The following is a 14,467-nucleotide window of genomic DNA, read 5'->3' as shown; positions in this document are numbered from 1 at the left end:
TATCAGATGCATCAACTGATTTTAGCAACATGGTTCCCTATGGGAAGAAGATAAGAAAGTTTATGACGGTATGGTTCCTTTGATCAGTCCATCCATTTGACATGATGGTACATCCTGTTCTTGCCCATGAGTCCTTGAAATCTTTCAAATACTCATTAATGGAGGCAATTTCTTTTTGCAAACGATACCCCCTTATCTCATGCATAGTAGGGCCTTTGAAGCCTTTTCCAACAACATGTATGGCATCAAACATAGGCTCATAATATGGTGAACAGGAAGCATTGAAGGGGATATAAGCATCATGCCACCATCTACATATGTAATCACAAGAAGTTTCCCTCGATTCTTTCTCCCAATGGTTATCTAAAGTGGGTTGCAAAGTTCTACTAGCTTGAGGACCATGTGCATCTCATGGAGAGGAGGGTGTGACAGTGAAATAACTTTTGATATTCATATCACCCTTCTTTTTCGTTTTACCCTTGCCCTTTTCTTGAATAGACTCTAAAGAGGGAGGAACACATCGAAAGGGGTTGGATGCATCAGTACAAGGGATAGAGGAAGAACCCTCAAAATCAAAATGGGGGTTGGTAGCCAACATTTTTTGTATACTCTTCCTCCCAATTTTAGCCTCTAACTCTTTTTGCCTAGCCTTTTCTTCTTTAAACTTCTCAAAGTTGGCGCCATCTTTCTGGTGATTCGCATGGAGTAATTTGGCCTCTAATCCCCGCCAAGTGTTGTTTCAGCCTATTAATGCCCCCAGGACCTTCCTTAATTTTTCTATGGCAAAATTTGCAATGCATTTGACTATCAACCATTTCAACATATGCCTAAGCAACATCTTTCACTCTAGGTGCCATTTTTTCACTTGGAAATCAAAGGAAAAAATTTGAAAATGAAAACAAAAAAAATAGCATTGCTTTAGTGTTCATTTCTTTCACAAAAAACACTCTTTTGAATTTCCAGATTTGCACAAAAAAATAAATATGCAAAAACAGATTTTTACAAGTGAAAAAAAATACCTCTAGGCACAAATTGCCTCCTCAAGGTTGCTCCAACAAACCAACTTCTCATTGCTGCTCCAATGGCTGCCCAAGAAGCTCCTCATTCTTGCTACAATGCTCGCCCAAGACTCCTCACTGCTGCTCCAAAAACAAACTCTACAAGTCCTCACAAACTCTCACTCAAATTCTCACTCAAATGCAATGTTGAGATGGATGTGAGAAAATGAGAGGGGTTGGGTGGGTTTTACAGGGTTTAGGAGAGGGGAATGGACCCCAAAGAACCTAAAGGCAAATTAGAAATGGGTTTGGAGTCCCCAAAAAACAATTAAAAAAGAAAACCGCGTTGTTCTGGCTTTTTCTGGTCGCTTTCACCAAGCCGGCCGAGTAGGCTCGGACTTGGCCGAGCCGACCGGGTTATCACTGATCCGGCCGAGTCGTTAGACAACTCGGCCGACTCGGTAATAACCCGGCTGACCGTTTCGGTTCGAAGGCTGAGTCGACCCGGTGGGGGCATGACTCGGACCGAGTCGGTTTCGAACCGATCATTTTTCAAAACAGTGATAAAAAATAAGTAATTATTTTAATAAAACTGTCTCTGGGTGGAATTTCCCAAAACGATTTTTGGGTATTGTGGAATACATATGTCTAAGCCTCCTTGCAAAATTTGAGACTTGGAGCACATTCGATGCTACCAGAAATCAACACTCCCTGTTAGCGAGGAATGTGCTCTAGCAATGTGACTGCCGAAGCATCCCCTTGTTTTGTAACATCTCCCTCTGCGTTGCTGATGTCTGACATCACTGCCCAACAACTACTGCGCAAGTGTTGCATCTGTACTGTTGCTGACCCTGCCACTGCGAACACTGCATCTGTACTGCAACTCTCTCTCATTCCCTGCCACTGTAACTGAGAATTTACCTGTTTCTGCTACTGAAACAGATTCTCCACCATACCCATTTGCTCTCTGAACTGAATGAACTTAGCTCTTCTTAGAGCCTTTGTGAGTATGTCTGCTACCTGATCTCCTATGGGGACATATTGCAGTTGTACTGCCCCATGCTGAACACAGTCTCTGATAAATTGACATCTGATATTAATGTGTTTCGACCAATCTTGAAATACTTGATTCTCAGAGAGTTTGATACAACTTTGGTTATCACAGTAAATCCTAGTCACTTCCATCCTTTTTATGAAAAAACTCACAAGTAGTTTTCTAAGCCATATAGCTTCGCACGTAGCTGTGCTCACTACCATATATTCAGCTTTTGTTGAGCCTAGAGCTACCGACTTCTGCTTCCTACCACACCAAGAGGTCATTCTTGATCCAACACTGAAGCAGTACCCAGAGGTACTTTTCCGGTCTACTGAACTACTTGCCCAATCTACATCTGTGAATCCATTCAATCTGACATTATCCCCTCGGGAATATTTCAACCCATATCTGACTGTTCCACGCACATACCTTGGAATGTGCCTAGACGCTGCCCAATGCACCCTTTTCGGTTCCATCATGAACTGACTAAGTGTGTAGACAGCGAAGCAAATGTCTTGCTTAGTGTTGACCATATACATGAGCGACCCAATGAGCTGTCTGTACAAGGCGGGGTCCACCTCCTTGTCTCCTGATGCATCTATTTTCTTCCAGTTGGTGATCATGGGAGTAGCCATGGGTCGACAATCCTGCATTCTGAATCTCTTCAGAATTTCTGTAGCATATCTTCCTTGCCCAAGGAAGATCTCTCCATTCTTCTGCCAAACTTCCAATCCTAGAAAATAATGCATTAACGCCATGTCGAATTCTACTTCAAGATTTTTCTTGTACTCCTGTATGAGCCTAGATGACCCTGTTAAAAACAAGTCATCCACATATAATACCAGAATAAGTAGCTTATTCTCTACCATTAAATAGTAGAGATTGGGATCAACATCACTTTTGACGAATCCCAACTGCTGCAAGTAACTATCAATTTGACCATACCATGCTCTGGGTGCCTGCTTAAGCCCATATAGGGCTTTCTTTAATCCACACACATGAGTTCTCTTTTCATGCGTTTCGAAGCCCTTGGGCTGTTTTATATACACCTCTTCTTCTATCACTCCGTTCAGAAATGTTGTCTTGACATCCATCTGGTGAATCTCCCATCCCATTTGAGCTGCTAGGGATATAACAAATTTGATCGAGGAATATCGGGCTACTGGGGCGACGGCCTCTTCATAGTTTGTTCCATCTTTTTGTGTGTACCCTTTTGCCATGAACCTAGCCTTGTACTTCTCTATACTGCCATCTGCAACATACTTGATCTCGTAGATCCACCATAATCCTACAACTGATCTATTCTCTGGTCTAGGTACTACTTCTCAGACATCATTCGTCATGATAGAACTATACTCTTTTACCATGGCATCCACTCAAACTTGGTGTTGAATGACTTCCTGAAAGCTAGAGGGTTCTTCAACCTGTGCTACCAAGGCCTGGTATCTGTCAGGTTGTCTACGTTGCTTCTTCTCGGTTCTAGGAGCTCCAACAAACTCCTCTGCGTCTGCCGTACTTCCCTGTTGGTTCTACCACTGGTGGTGGGAGGCTCAATCAACTTCTCCTCTTGGTCCTGTTGTTCTATCTGCTGAGAACTATCTGGATTTCCTTCTTTTGGGGAAATGCTGGTACTGATCACTATACTCAATCTAGGTGTCTGTCCTCTTGCTTGTCCTCCTCGCTGCCCCTGTTGTTGTTGGACTAATGGAACATCTACTGACTAACCTTCTGCTGGCATCTCTCGAGATTTCCTGAAGGCTCTATTCTCCATGAACTTCACATCTCGTCTCACTACAATCTTCCTACTACTAGGAATGTAGATTCTATATTCCTTTGAGGTTTCACTATATCCTACAAGGTACCCCTTTTCTGCAGTCTGATCCAGTTTACTGTGCTTTTTGTCTGGAATGTGACAATATGTCACGCTTCCAAATATCTTGAGATGACTTACTTCCGGCTCTGTGAGGAGTTCTATTATGGATATATACCGCTATGTTGCAAGCCTCTACCCATAAGAATCTAGGCAAGTCCTGATCATACAACATAGCTTTTGTTGCCCCAACAATAGTTCTATTTTTCTGCTCTGCTACTCCATTCTGCTACGGATTATATGGAGCTGTCCATTCTCTTTTGATGCCCTCCTTTGCGCATAAATATGTGAAATCTTTGTCCGTATATTCTCCACCATTATTAGAACACAATACCTTTATCTTTATCCCTGTCATGTTTTCAACGAGAGCCTTAAACTCTCTGAATCAATCAAAGACCTCATCCTTGGTATTTAAGAAATAGATCCAGGTTTTTCTAAAGTGATCATCAATAAAGGTGACGAAGTATTCGCAACCACTAAGAGCTCTTGTGGACATTGGGCCACAGATATCTGAGTGTATCAATCCCAATACACATTCTCCTCTATTGTTGCTTCTGGAAAGAACTGCTTTAACGTACTTCCCTAGTACGCATCCTCTGCATAAATCATCATGCCTAGTACTAAGGATTGGAACTCCTATAATTGTCCCTCTTAGCATCCTTAGTGCCCCATAGTGTAAGTGTCCCATTCGCCTGTGCCATAATTCTTTCAGTTCCTTTTCACCATTATGACTGCTGCCTATCAGTGCCATTGGAGACTCGAGCTACAACCTATACAGTCAGTTGCTTCGATCTCCAATTTGTCTCCTCTTCTTCCAGCTTGGATGTTTGACATATACTTTCTTTCCAATGAAGTAGACATTGTATCCCTTGTTCTGTAACTTGGGCACTGAAATCAGATTCATTTCTAACCCGGGCACATGCAGAACATTGGTGGCTTGGATGTTGGTCCTTGCTTCCGTTTGAAATGCTATGGTGCCTCTCCTTACTGGAGTACACTTAGTTCTATTTTCCATAGTAATTTGGAAGTCCATTTGTTCTTCTTGATAACTCAAGAAATATTCTCGTACTCTAGTCATATGGGCTGAAGCCCTACTATCAATGTACCAAACATCTGCTGACGCTGAAGTTGCTAAGCACGTGAATTCTTCTTCTAATCTGGAAGATAATTCAGAGACATCTTGAGTTTTCATCTTTGTGCTATTTTTCTAACGATCTCTAACGCTATCCTGCCCCAACAACTGTTGCAGGAAAAACTGTGTTCTCCTAAAGACTACTCTGCGCTGCTACCTTTATCACTAGAAAACTTCAAATTTTGAAATTTTCCTCTTTGTTGACTCTCTTAGAGAGATGTTTTCTCATGAGAATTTTGCCCTCCTAGGCTCGACTGCGCAATTCTTCTGGGATTTGATTTTCTGCCCATGCGGTAGTTTCGAACTCTCTCCTTCTCTTTAATGCGGGCTCTTCCGGTCTGGACTCCTGGTTAACCTTGCTTTGGTACCATGTGAAAATTTCTAAGTAAATCCAACTGCAGTGATTTATATTATTTCTTATACTTATTCACTCAGAAATAAGTTATTCACAACGTTTCTACAACAAATATCGAAATAAATTCTATTGCAGCCTTCACAATTAAAATACTGCGGAAAGTGAATACAAAGAAAAATACTAGCACAAATATAACCACGATGACAGTTATTTTTGACAATTGTCCCCAGAAAAATCCAATGTGGGAAAACCGGTGTAGCAGATGAGGGTTTTTTCATTATTCTTTAGCAAAAATCTCATGTACAAGATACAACCAACATAATAGAAGAGAATTCTCTTTGAGAGATTTTACAGACACTTCTCGATGAGTTACTGATATAGGAGAGGACTTGCTGCCCCCTCTGCGTCTCACTGCATCAGCCCCTGCGTGAGCACTGTGCAATCCCAACGTCACATTGCCTTTGCGCTGTCCTCCCTCTGCACTGCGTCTTTTGCTCCTATCCTTTAGACTGATACTAATACCCTCTCTCTCTGCTTCTCCCTTGCAACTCTCCCTCTGATTCGATTTTCTCTTGCCGAAATTCGACCAGTGAGAAAATCGGTCTTACTTCGGAAACTGAGTATCTTCCAAATGCTCCTCGATGTCCTTATAATCTTCCAGTTGAGAACCGACGCCCGAGATTAGATTCTAATCAATGGCTCAGATCATTTGGACTCGATCTTTGTCTTCTTATAGAAGTTACGCCCACATTTTAGATTAATACCCATTAATTATTTTAATTTCCTAAGTTTAGACTTCGGGTCCCATTAAAAATAATTAATTATTTTAATAAAAATGTCTCCTTGTGGAATTTCCCAAAATGATTTCTGTGTATTGTGGAATACATATGTCTAAGCCGCTCTGCAAAATTTGAGACTTAGAGCACATTCGATGCTACCAGAAATCAATAGAAGGTGTTGCGCTAAGCCTTAAAGGCTGTTAAAGGCAGCAAGAGGCAACCAAACAATGGCAGCGTTAAGCCTTACACAGTAGCGTGAGGATAAAGAGGAGGATGTTAGTGGCAACGTGAGAGAAGGGAGGGATGCTGCAAAAGTTGAAAGGGACTGCAACAAAGGAAGATAGGAGGCAACAAAGGAAGAAAAATTGTTTCAGGGCTGCAGTGAAGCTACAAAAAAGGAGGCCAAGGTTTGCAGGGCAGAAGTGAAGGGGAAAAAGGCCACAACTAGTAAAACGCTGAGCTGAGGAGCAACCAGGAAAGGCCCATGATAGACAGAGAATTAGGGTTTGTCTCAAGCCTTAAAAAATTTGAAATTTTGTTCAAAAATTTTGAATTTCGAACTAAGATATTTTTGCCTCCAATCATTCTCCAATAATTATTATCAAAACCCCCAGATGTGAATGCTTCAATGAAAGATCTAATTGTTTTTTAACCCTGCAAACAAATTTTGAGCCCAGATCTTGCTCTCGAGGGTCTAGATTTGGCTCAGATTTGAAGATTTCCTTGGCTGATTTCTCAGATCTATTCTTGCACAAGTGAAAAGAGAAAATTTCAATACCCAATATGTACAAAAATAGAGAAAATCCCAAAAACCCAAGTGTTAAAATTCAAAATTATGTTACAAAACTTCAGATCTATACAAGTAAATTACATATCTATACAAATAATCTACAGATGTATCAAATTTGAGGAGTATGAGTCCAACTCCGCTTCCAAATTTGTAGCTCTAAGACTCTTCCTAGCTAGATCTAACTATTTAGCACAATTTTTGAAAGATAAATAAATTTTTAAATGAGGTACTAGCCAGGAAAACCCTACAAGAGAAGTTTCGTTTGATAAATGATGGGGTTTCAATCAAGCGGGCTCTTCAAATCTCATGCCTTGGGAGTCCGTTGGTCCAACCAAGGACTTCCCCAAACGCCCAAATTTTAAATACGAATGATTTGTGCAAATACTAGATCAAATTTGTCAGATCGATAGAAATATAAAATAACAATATAATTTTCAACAATTAGAGATACCTGCTAATTCAAATCAAATTAAAATTGCTATCTTAGATCCAATAAATTAAGCAAGATACCTGTGCAATATATTATTCCACGAAAGCTATTGATCGACAATTTATAAGTAATATTCGGCATAAGATTAAAAAACTATACTACCATAAAATATTGAAGAAAAAAACTGCCATCATTAAAACCCCAAAGACTTTGCGTGGTTATTATTTTAAAAATATATACAAAAGAGCTTCGAGAGCTTGTACACGATCTAAAAGATCTGATGAATTGAATGATAACTGACTTTTAATTTATAGATTAATTCTCCAACAGCTAGTTGGCTTGATCTTTGTCGAAGTAATCTCGATCGTTGAAAAATATTTAATTATTTTTTAATCTCTTCCGTTGAAATTGTTTTATTTTTGAGGAAATTCAATTTTTTATTTAATTCAATTTTAATCAACTCAAAATTATTTATTTAGAGTTGATTTCCTCAAAAACTTGACTTTGACTTAATCACCAAGGCCCAAGGGTCCAAAATCTCGTGAAAATTTCAATATTCCCTTGATCGGGGACCTCTAAAAATTAATTCTTCTAAAACCCACGAATTTTTAATTTGGAGAATTATTTTTTCCTAAGACTTAAAATTAATTCAATTTATGGCTTAGGGTTTTACTTTAATTTTTCCAGAAAATTTAATTAATTGACCCATGAGGGAATTAATAAATTTTCCGACCCTCAAATATTTTAGCCATGGTGTCTAAATATGAGGGACCATGCACTAAAATATTTTTTACATCTACATATTACAATTTAATACATGAAGGGGGAACACCCGTTTGTTATAGATCCTCAATTATTTACCCAATTCTGTGACTCAAATATGATCTAGTAGACCAAATGATTTGTAGTAAAATATTTTAGCCAATTAGCTAAAATAATTCCCAAATCACTTTACAAAAGACTCGACTAGAATAATAGGACTTACCTAAGATCTTGACGACAAAATCCACCCTAGCTTTGGGGTGAGGTTCGAGGGAAAAACTCTGCCGATTATTCGTGTTTAGAAACACACATGAATTGGTGAGACGAAAAACTTACTAGGGTAGAACTCATTACCAAAAAAGTAGGCTTACCTAGGTTATTACATACACAGACGGTCTTGCTAGGATCATTTACATTATAAACATGTGGAATGGGTTTACGACTTCTGCAAATGATGACCAATGATGATGATGAAATCTGGATGATCTCACTGTTTGATCATGGTGGAATCTTCTTGCGAAAATGTACACTACTATAGGGTAGTTGACACGGAGTGGTCAACATCCCGCTCTACTTGGGGACATGTTGCTTCATTGAAGGAATGTGAGAATCTAGAATCTGCACCCAAACAACACACAAAATTACATAAGTAGCGTCCATTCAAATAAAATCCAAAAATCATCATATAACATTAAGTGCATGAAATAGAAGCTCTGAAATGTACAACTAACCTAAAGACAAAAGTTAAACCTTAATCTATGAAATAGAATGGTGAAATGGAGACTACTCTAACAAGAAAAATAACAAGGTGTAGGGTTTGAAATACAATACAAAGGATACTCTATGGCATCAGATGTGTTGAATATAGTGCACACTGAGCATTTGCCGAAACCTACTTGCTGAGTTCATACCCTCAACATACCCATGTTCATTTTTTTGGATAAAAATATGCCAAGAAGTTGGGGGATTTTACTCACTTTGACACAAAGAAAACTTTGTTGTTCTGTAGCAGACCTTTGCATTGTTGCAACCAAGGCTTTGATACCACTGTTGTGTACCTGCTATTAAGCCCAACAAAAATAATTGGATATTATTAAAGTAAATGTGTGCATCATGATAAAAAGGCTATGCATCTAACTGGAAATTTTTAAACACGTGGATGCACACCGTTTTAAGCATACACAACAAATGAACAAAAAACAGAATAAAGCTGCAACAATAATACACAACATTTGACAACAACAACAAATGGTGACCATAACACTCATCTCATGAGGAAAATGGCCAACTTGCTGCATATGAGGGACGTTCCTCCCAATTGTAGGCTTTGCTGTTCCATTTATATCAATAGCATGCCACCTGTGAGCTAGTGCTATGAATCCACTAGGAAGGAATCCTAGTTATCTAACACCTATGGCAATTCTCAGCCCCTTACATGGTTGCTTTCATATACAGTATAGCTGGTGCTCCTTCCTAGCACAAAGCTCTTCTTTTGCTCTGCTCTTGCTGTCTAAAAACCATACCCTCCTCTTCTACTTGAATTTCGTTTTTCTCCCTTGCATGTTTGATTCTGATATTTCAATTTTCCAAGAAGTGATTGTACACAGCCCAAGCTCTCGTAAATAGGTGAGATGAGTTTTCCCACCAACCTTTTACATGCTCAATAATTGTGTTATTGAAATGATTAAAATGGGAAATAAAATGTTCATCACAACAAATGATTTAGGAAGGCACGTAAAAACCCCTCAAAATACCCCCTTTAGCATCCTTGTGGAATCATAGCCTCCCAAACATCATCATCCATCCCTCTCGTGTTGCAGCTAATGCTTTACTTTTATTATTAATTTTGATGTACAATTACGATGCTAGGCATTCTGGCACAAAACATACAGGCTTACCATCCTAAATCACATATGTACAGTTACATTATACTTCACAGGAGTTAAAAACTGGGATGTTACATGCAAAGGGCTCTGGCTCATGGACAATCATCTGTCCATGCATGGATAGGTTCTGTGGTTCCTTTGTCCTCCAATCATGAAACAGATTGTCTCATTGAGCCTTCTTCTGTTACTGCCCTTCTTCTTCCCAAGCTTCGATTCTCCCTTGCCTTTTGGCCTTATGTCTTCAAGCTGATTGCTGATTTCAAACTTTGCCTCAATTTAATTTACAAAGCTTGGATGAGGAAATATTTTGGATCCATTTCAGATCACAGACCCAAACATAATTGTGAGCTTTGATGGTTTTCAGATATGGGTTTTATAGTATGAAACATTGTGATAAATCGTCAACTGGTTAGACAGTTATTTGTCCTCATTTTTCTTGTCTCTCAAATGAGAGATTTTGGGTCCACCTTATATAGGTTGCTTTTAAAAAATGGTAGCATATATTCTATGTTATTGGTTGTTATGCATTCAAGCTGAAGTGCAGTTTTTCTGATAATATGGATTCAATTCTCATTTGTACTGTTGTTGCAGCAAGGCATTCAAACCAACATTCCTGGAAGTGGGGTGTCTTATCTAGAGTGTTTACTTACAAGACTTGCTTTGAGTAGTGCTCAGAAGCTCTACACTGCTCACAATATGCATTTGAGTTTTCCAATACAAATTTTGTCCATTCCTTTCCTATGGAAGCAATTTCCAAATCTGAAGCAGGTGAGAAAAGCACTTTGTATTCTGGGCATTTGTGTTTTATCACTATTCATTTGTGGAGGTTGAAATTGAGGTACTTTTCTAATTTGAACAATTATTATTAATTGTGAGGCATTGAGATACAGAGTTATTGACAAATAAGGCTTTGCTTGTAAACCCTATTATGGAATTCATGCTACTTGGTGTTATAAATAAATTATTGGGATGTGCTGTGTTTTTGCAATTGAAATTCTGCTTATTTACAACTTTTACTGGTACAATACAGTCCCTTTTTATAGTTTGAAAGGGCTTACTGCTTTATATGGCATTTTCTGCATATGTTTGCAGGTTGTGATGAGCCAAGGTCTCTGGCCATGTTACGTTCAACAGATAGAAAATGTTTTACCAAGTCTCCGCACTCTTCTTCCTCCAGATACATCTTCACAGCTTCCTAGTCATGCTTGCATGCTTGGTAATGTGCTAGAAGTAGCTGGGTTTGCTTTATCTCGGCCAGATTGTACTCTGCAGACGGTATGAAGTTTACCTTTAGTAAAATCCTGTTATAGCATTCATAATATTAATCGCAGAAGCTACAAATTGTAATGAACGTAATTAACATCAATGGTACTAATAAATAAATGAAGTTCTTAAAGGTTGTGTCCAGTCATACTTGCTGATCATAAAATGGTATTTATATTTTATATTTTCTCTTTTGGCCGCTTATATATGAGCCTTTGTAATGTTTTCATCGGATATGTCAGTGCATGAACCATTTGGTCAACTACAGTGGAATGAGAGTGTGTTTCAACTTTCAATCCCTGTTCGCCAGGAACCAAAATTTCTGTTAGGAGACAATAAAACTTAGGTCGTGAGACATTCATTTCCATTCGAATTTTCTGTTCACTCCTGTATTCACTCCACTGATTTCCACTTGCACTCCTTAATATCCTGTTCATTGCTTTTTCAATTCACGATTTACATGTCCAGTCCGTAATATCCTATTTACATTTGGAAAATTGTCATAATTCACTGCCCTGCAAAGATTATTGAAGGCCTTTGGAACTGGAATCTATCTATTTGGGAATATGTTGGAAGCTGCTCAAAAGAATAAAGAGTAAATAGCAGAGTAAATATAGACACCCAGTATAAAGCAGGAACTGTCATCTGCAATCAGAGTCGTTTGTGTAAAAAATTATAGATTTCCACCGCTATTGGAGACAAACTGTGATTGCAGGTGTCAGTAGTTAGTCAGAATATTGATGACCAATTTTAAATGACACAAAACCCTATAAACAAAATTGACAACGAAAAAATGATGAAGGGGAATAAATTTGTGCTTTTGTGATAAGACCTTTGTCAAAAATGAGCCGTAAGAAGCATCTGAATCTTTTGGAAACTGCATATGAAATGTTGGTGTGTGTTAAGCCAAGCATTAACTGCATATAAAGTTAAAACTTAAAAGTACAGCTGGTGGGCACAAATCCCATTCTGTTAATTTTAGATAACAATGGTATGTTCTATGCTTAGCACAATTTACTTCATTGTTCCTTTAGCAGGCCAATGACAATTTCCAATTATTTCCAGTAGCAATCACATTAACTTAATCACATTGACAGTAAATGCAGTTAGAACATAAAAACATATGTAGAAAACAAGCCAAGACAAGAGGACACAAGATTTGGCGAATGCCAGGGAAAAACCCCAATGTGGGGAAAACCCTTTGATCAAATCTTCTTATTATTATTCAATCTTTCAGCAGATAGAGAGAGTACAAAAATCAAATTCACTTGCCCATTTCAACTTTCAATCCCTGTTGGCCAGGAGCCAAAATTTCTGTTAGGAGACAGTAAAACTTAGGCCGTGAGACATTCATTTCCATTCGAATTTTCTGTTCACTCCTGCATTCACTCCACTGATTTCCACTTGCACTCCTTTATATCCTGTTCATTGCCACATTCACTTCACGATTTCCACTTCGAGTTGATAGTATCCTATTCACTCCTGCATCCACTCCAGTCATTTTTCTCTCGTATATTTAAAAGAAAAAAAAGATAAAGAAGAAAGAAGAAAAACTTTTGGAAAATTGCCATAATTCACTGTCCTGTAAAGATTATTGAAGGCCTTTGGAACTGGAACCTATCTATTTGGGAATGTGTTGGAAGCTGCTCAAAAGAATAAAGATTAAATAGCAGAGTAAATATAGACACCCAGTATAAAGCAGGAACCGTCATCTCCAATCAGAGTTGTTTGTGTAAAAAATTGGTGTTCAGATTCACCTGAACATAGTCATCATTTGCATCTGCCATCAGAAATACTACAAAAAATTATAGATTTCCACCGCTATTGGAGACAAACTGTGATTGCAGGTGTCAGTAGTTAGTCAGAATATCGATGACCAATTTTAAATAACATGAAAGCCTACAAACAAAATTGACAAGGAAAAATTGATTAAGGAGAATAAATTTGTGCTTTTGGGATAAGACCTGTGTCAAGAATGAGCCGTAAGAAGCATCTGAACCTTTTGGAAACTGCATATGAAATGTTGGTGTGTGTTAAGCCAAGCATTATCTGCATATAAAATTAAAATTACAGCAGGTGGGCACAATCCCATTCTGTTAATTTTAGATAACAATGGTATGTTCTATGCTTAGCACAATTTACTTCAATGTTCCTTTAGAAGCCCATTGACAATTTCCGATTATTTCCAGCAGCAATCACATTAATTTAATCACCTTGACAGTAAATGCAGCTAGAACATAAAAATATATGCAGAAAACAAGCCAAGACAAGAGGACTCAAGATTTGGCAGATGCCAGGGGAAAACCCCAATGTGGGGAAACCCTTTGATCAAATCTTATTATTATTATTCAATCGTTCAGCAGAGAAAGAGAGTACAATATTCAAATTCACTTGCCCAATACACGGTCAAATCAGCCCTGTAAAATTCTGCAGTCAACTGCAGTGAATTTCACCCCTAACTAAAAAGTCAACGCTGGTCAAAACATGAGCAAAACTCCACCAAGGCAGGTTGGTCTTCCTTGGTCAAACTCGGCCCGAAGAGGAGGTCAAATGCTGCTCAAAACAGCTCGGTCAAACCCAGTCAAAGGAGAGAGAAAATCTGCTGTGATTTTTTGCGGTCCAAACAAAAGTCAATGCTGGTCAAACAGCCCCAAACACCTTGACTTCTGTGCCGATAAATGCGGCCTCAAGAGCGAAATTCTGCCCCAGAAAATGCAGTGGAACTTGGTCAAAGAAGCTTTGGTCATTGCTGTCCTGAAACTCTGAAATTTGGCCTGCAATTTAAGCCAGAAATTCGTCCTTCCATCCATACTTGTGACAGAGAGAGTTGATCTTCAAGCTGGTCAAACCAATCAGATTTGGAGAGAGAAGAAAGAGTGAGTGATGTCCAAATGAGGAGAGAGGTCATTCCTATTTATACAATTCGATGAGGGTGGGAGGACAGATCTATTGGGCTTCATGAGCCTAGATTACGCTGAGGCCGACCTTAACAATTTGCGCATGAGAGAGAGTAAATTCAAAATTCCACTTTTGCTTGTCCGAATGAGATGATCTTTATATAAAACATGGACCTCTCGGAAAGAGGGATCCAATGCAATAATCATCTCCATCATATGAGCTGTCCCAAGGTGGAATTTGGCCCTAGTTGCCAATTTTAACACTCCCT

General features: G+C 38.7%; 1 protein-coding gene across 3 annotated transcripts in view; it reads left to right on the top strand.

Annotated features, from left to right (window-relative positions):
* The window catches only part of UPL6 (ubiquitin protein ligase 6), a 395,397-nt gene that overhangs the window by 75,599 nt on the left and 305,331 nt on the right, over positions 1-14,467 (top strand). For all 3 annotated transcript variants that reach the window (XM_089428856.1, XM_089428854.1, XM_089428855.1), the window contains exons 6-7: positions 10,630-10,806; positions 11,131-11,313. In XM_089428856.1, the coding sequence (XP_089284982.1) occupies positions 10,630-10,806; positions 11,131-11,313 (360 nt within the window). The remainder of the gene's footprint in view (positions 1-10,629; positions 10,807-11,130; positions 11,314-14,467) is intronic.

The sequence above is a fragment of the Pinus tabuliformis genome, chromosome 4_2 (genome assembly GCF_031772625.1).
Source record: "Pinus tabuliformis cultivar Carrire ecotype Pingquan chromosome 4_2, CPIR1, whole genome shotgun sequence".
Taxonomy (NCBI): domain Eukaryota; kingdom Viridiplantae; phylum Streptophyta; class Pinopsida; order Pinales; family Pinaceae; genus Pinus; species Pinus tabuliformis.
Note: the sequence above shows the minus strand (reverse complement) of the source record. Positions and strands in the feature narration are given on the sequence as shown.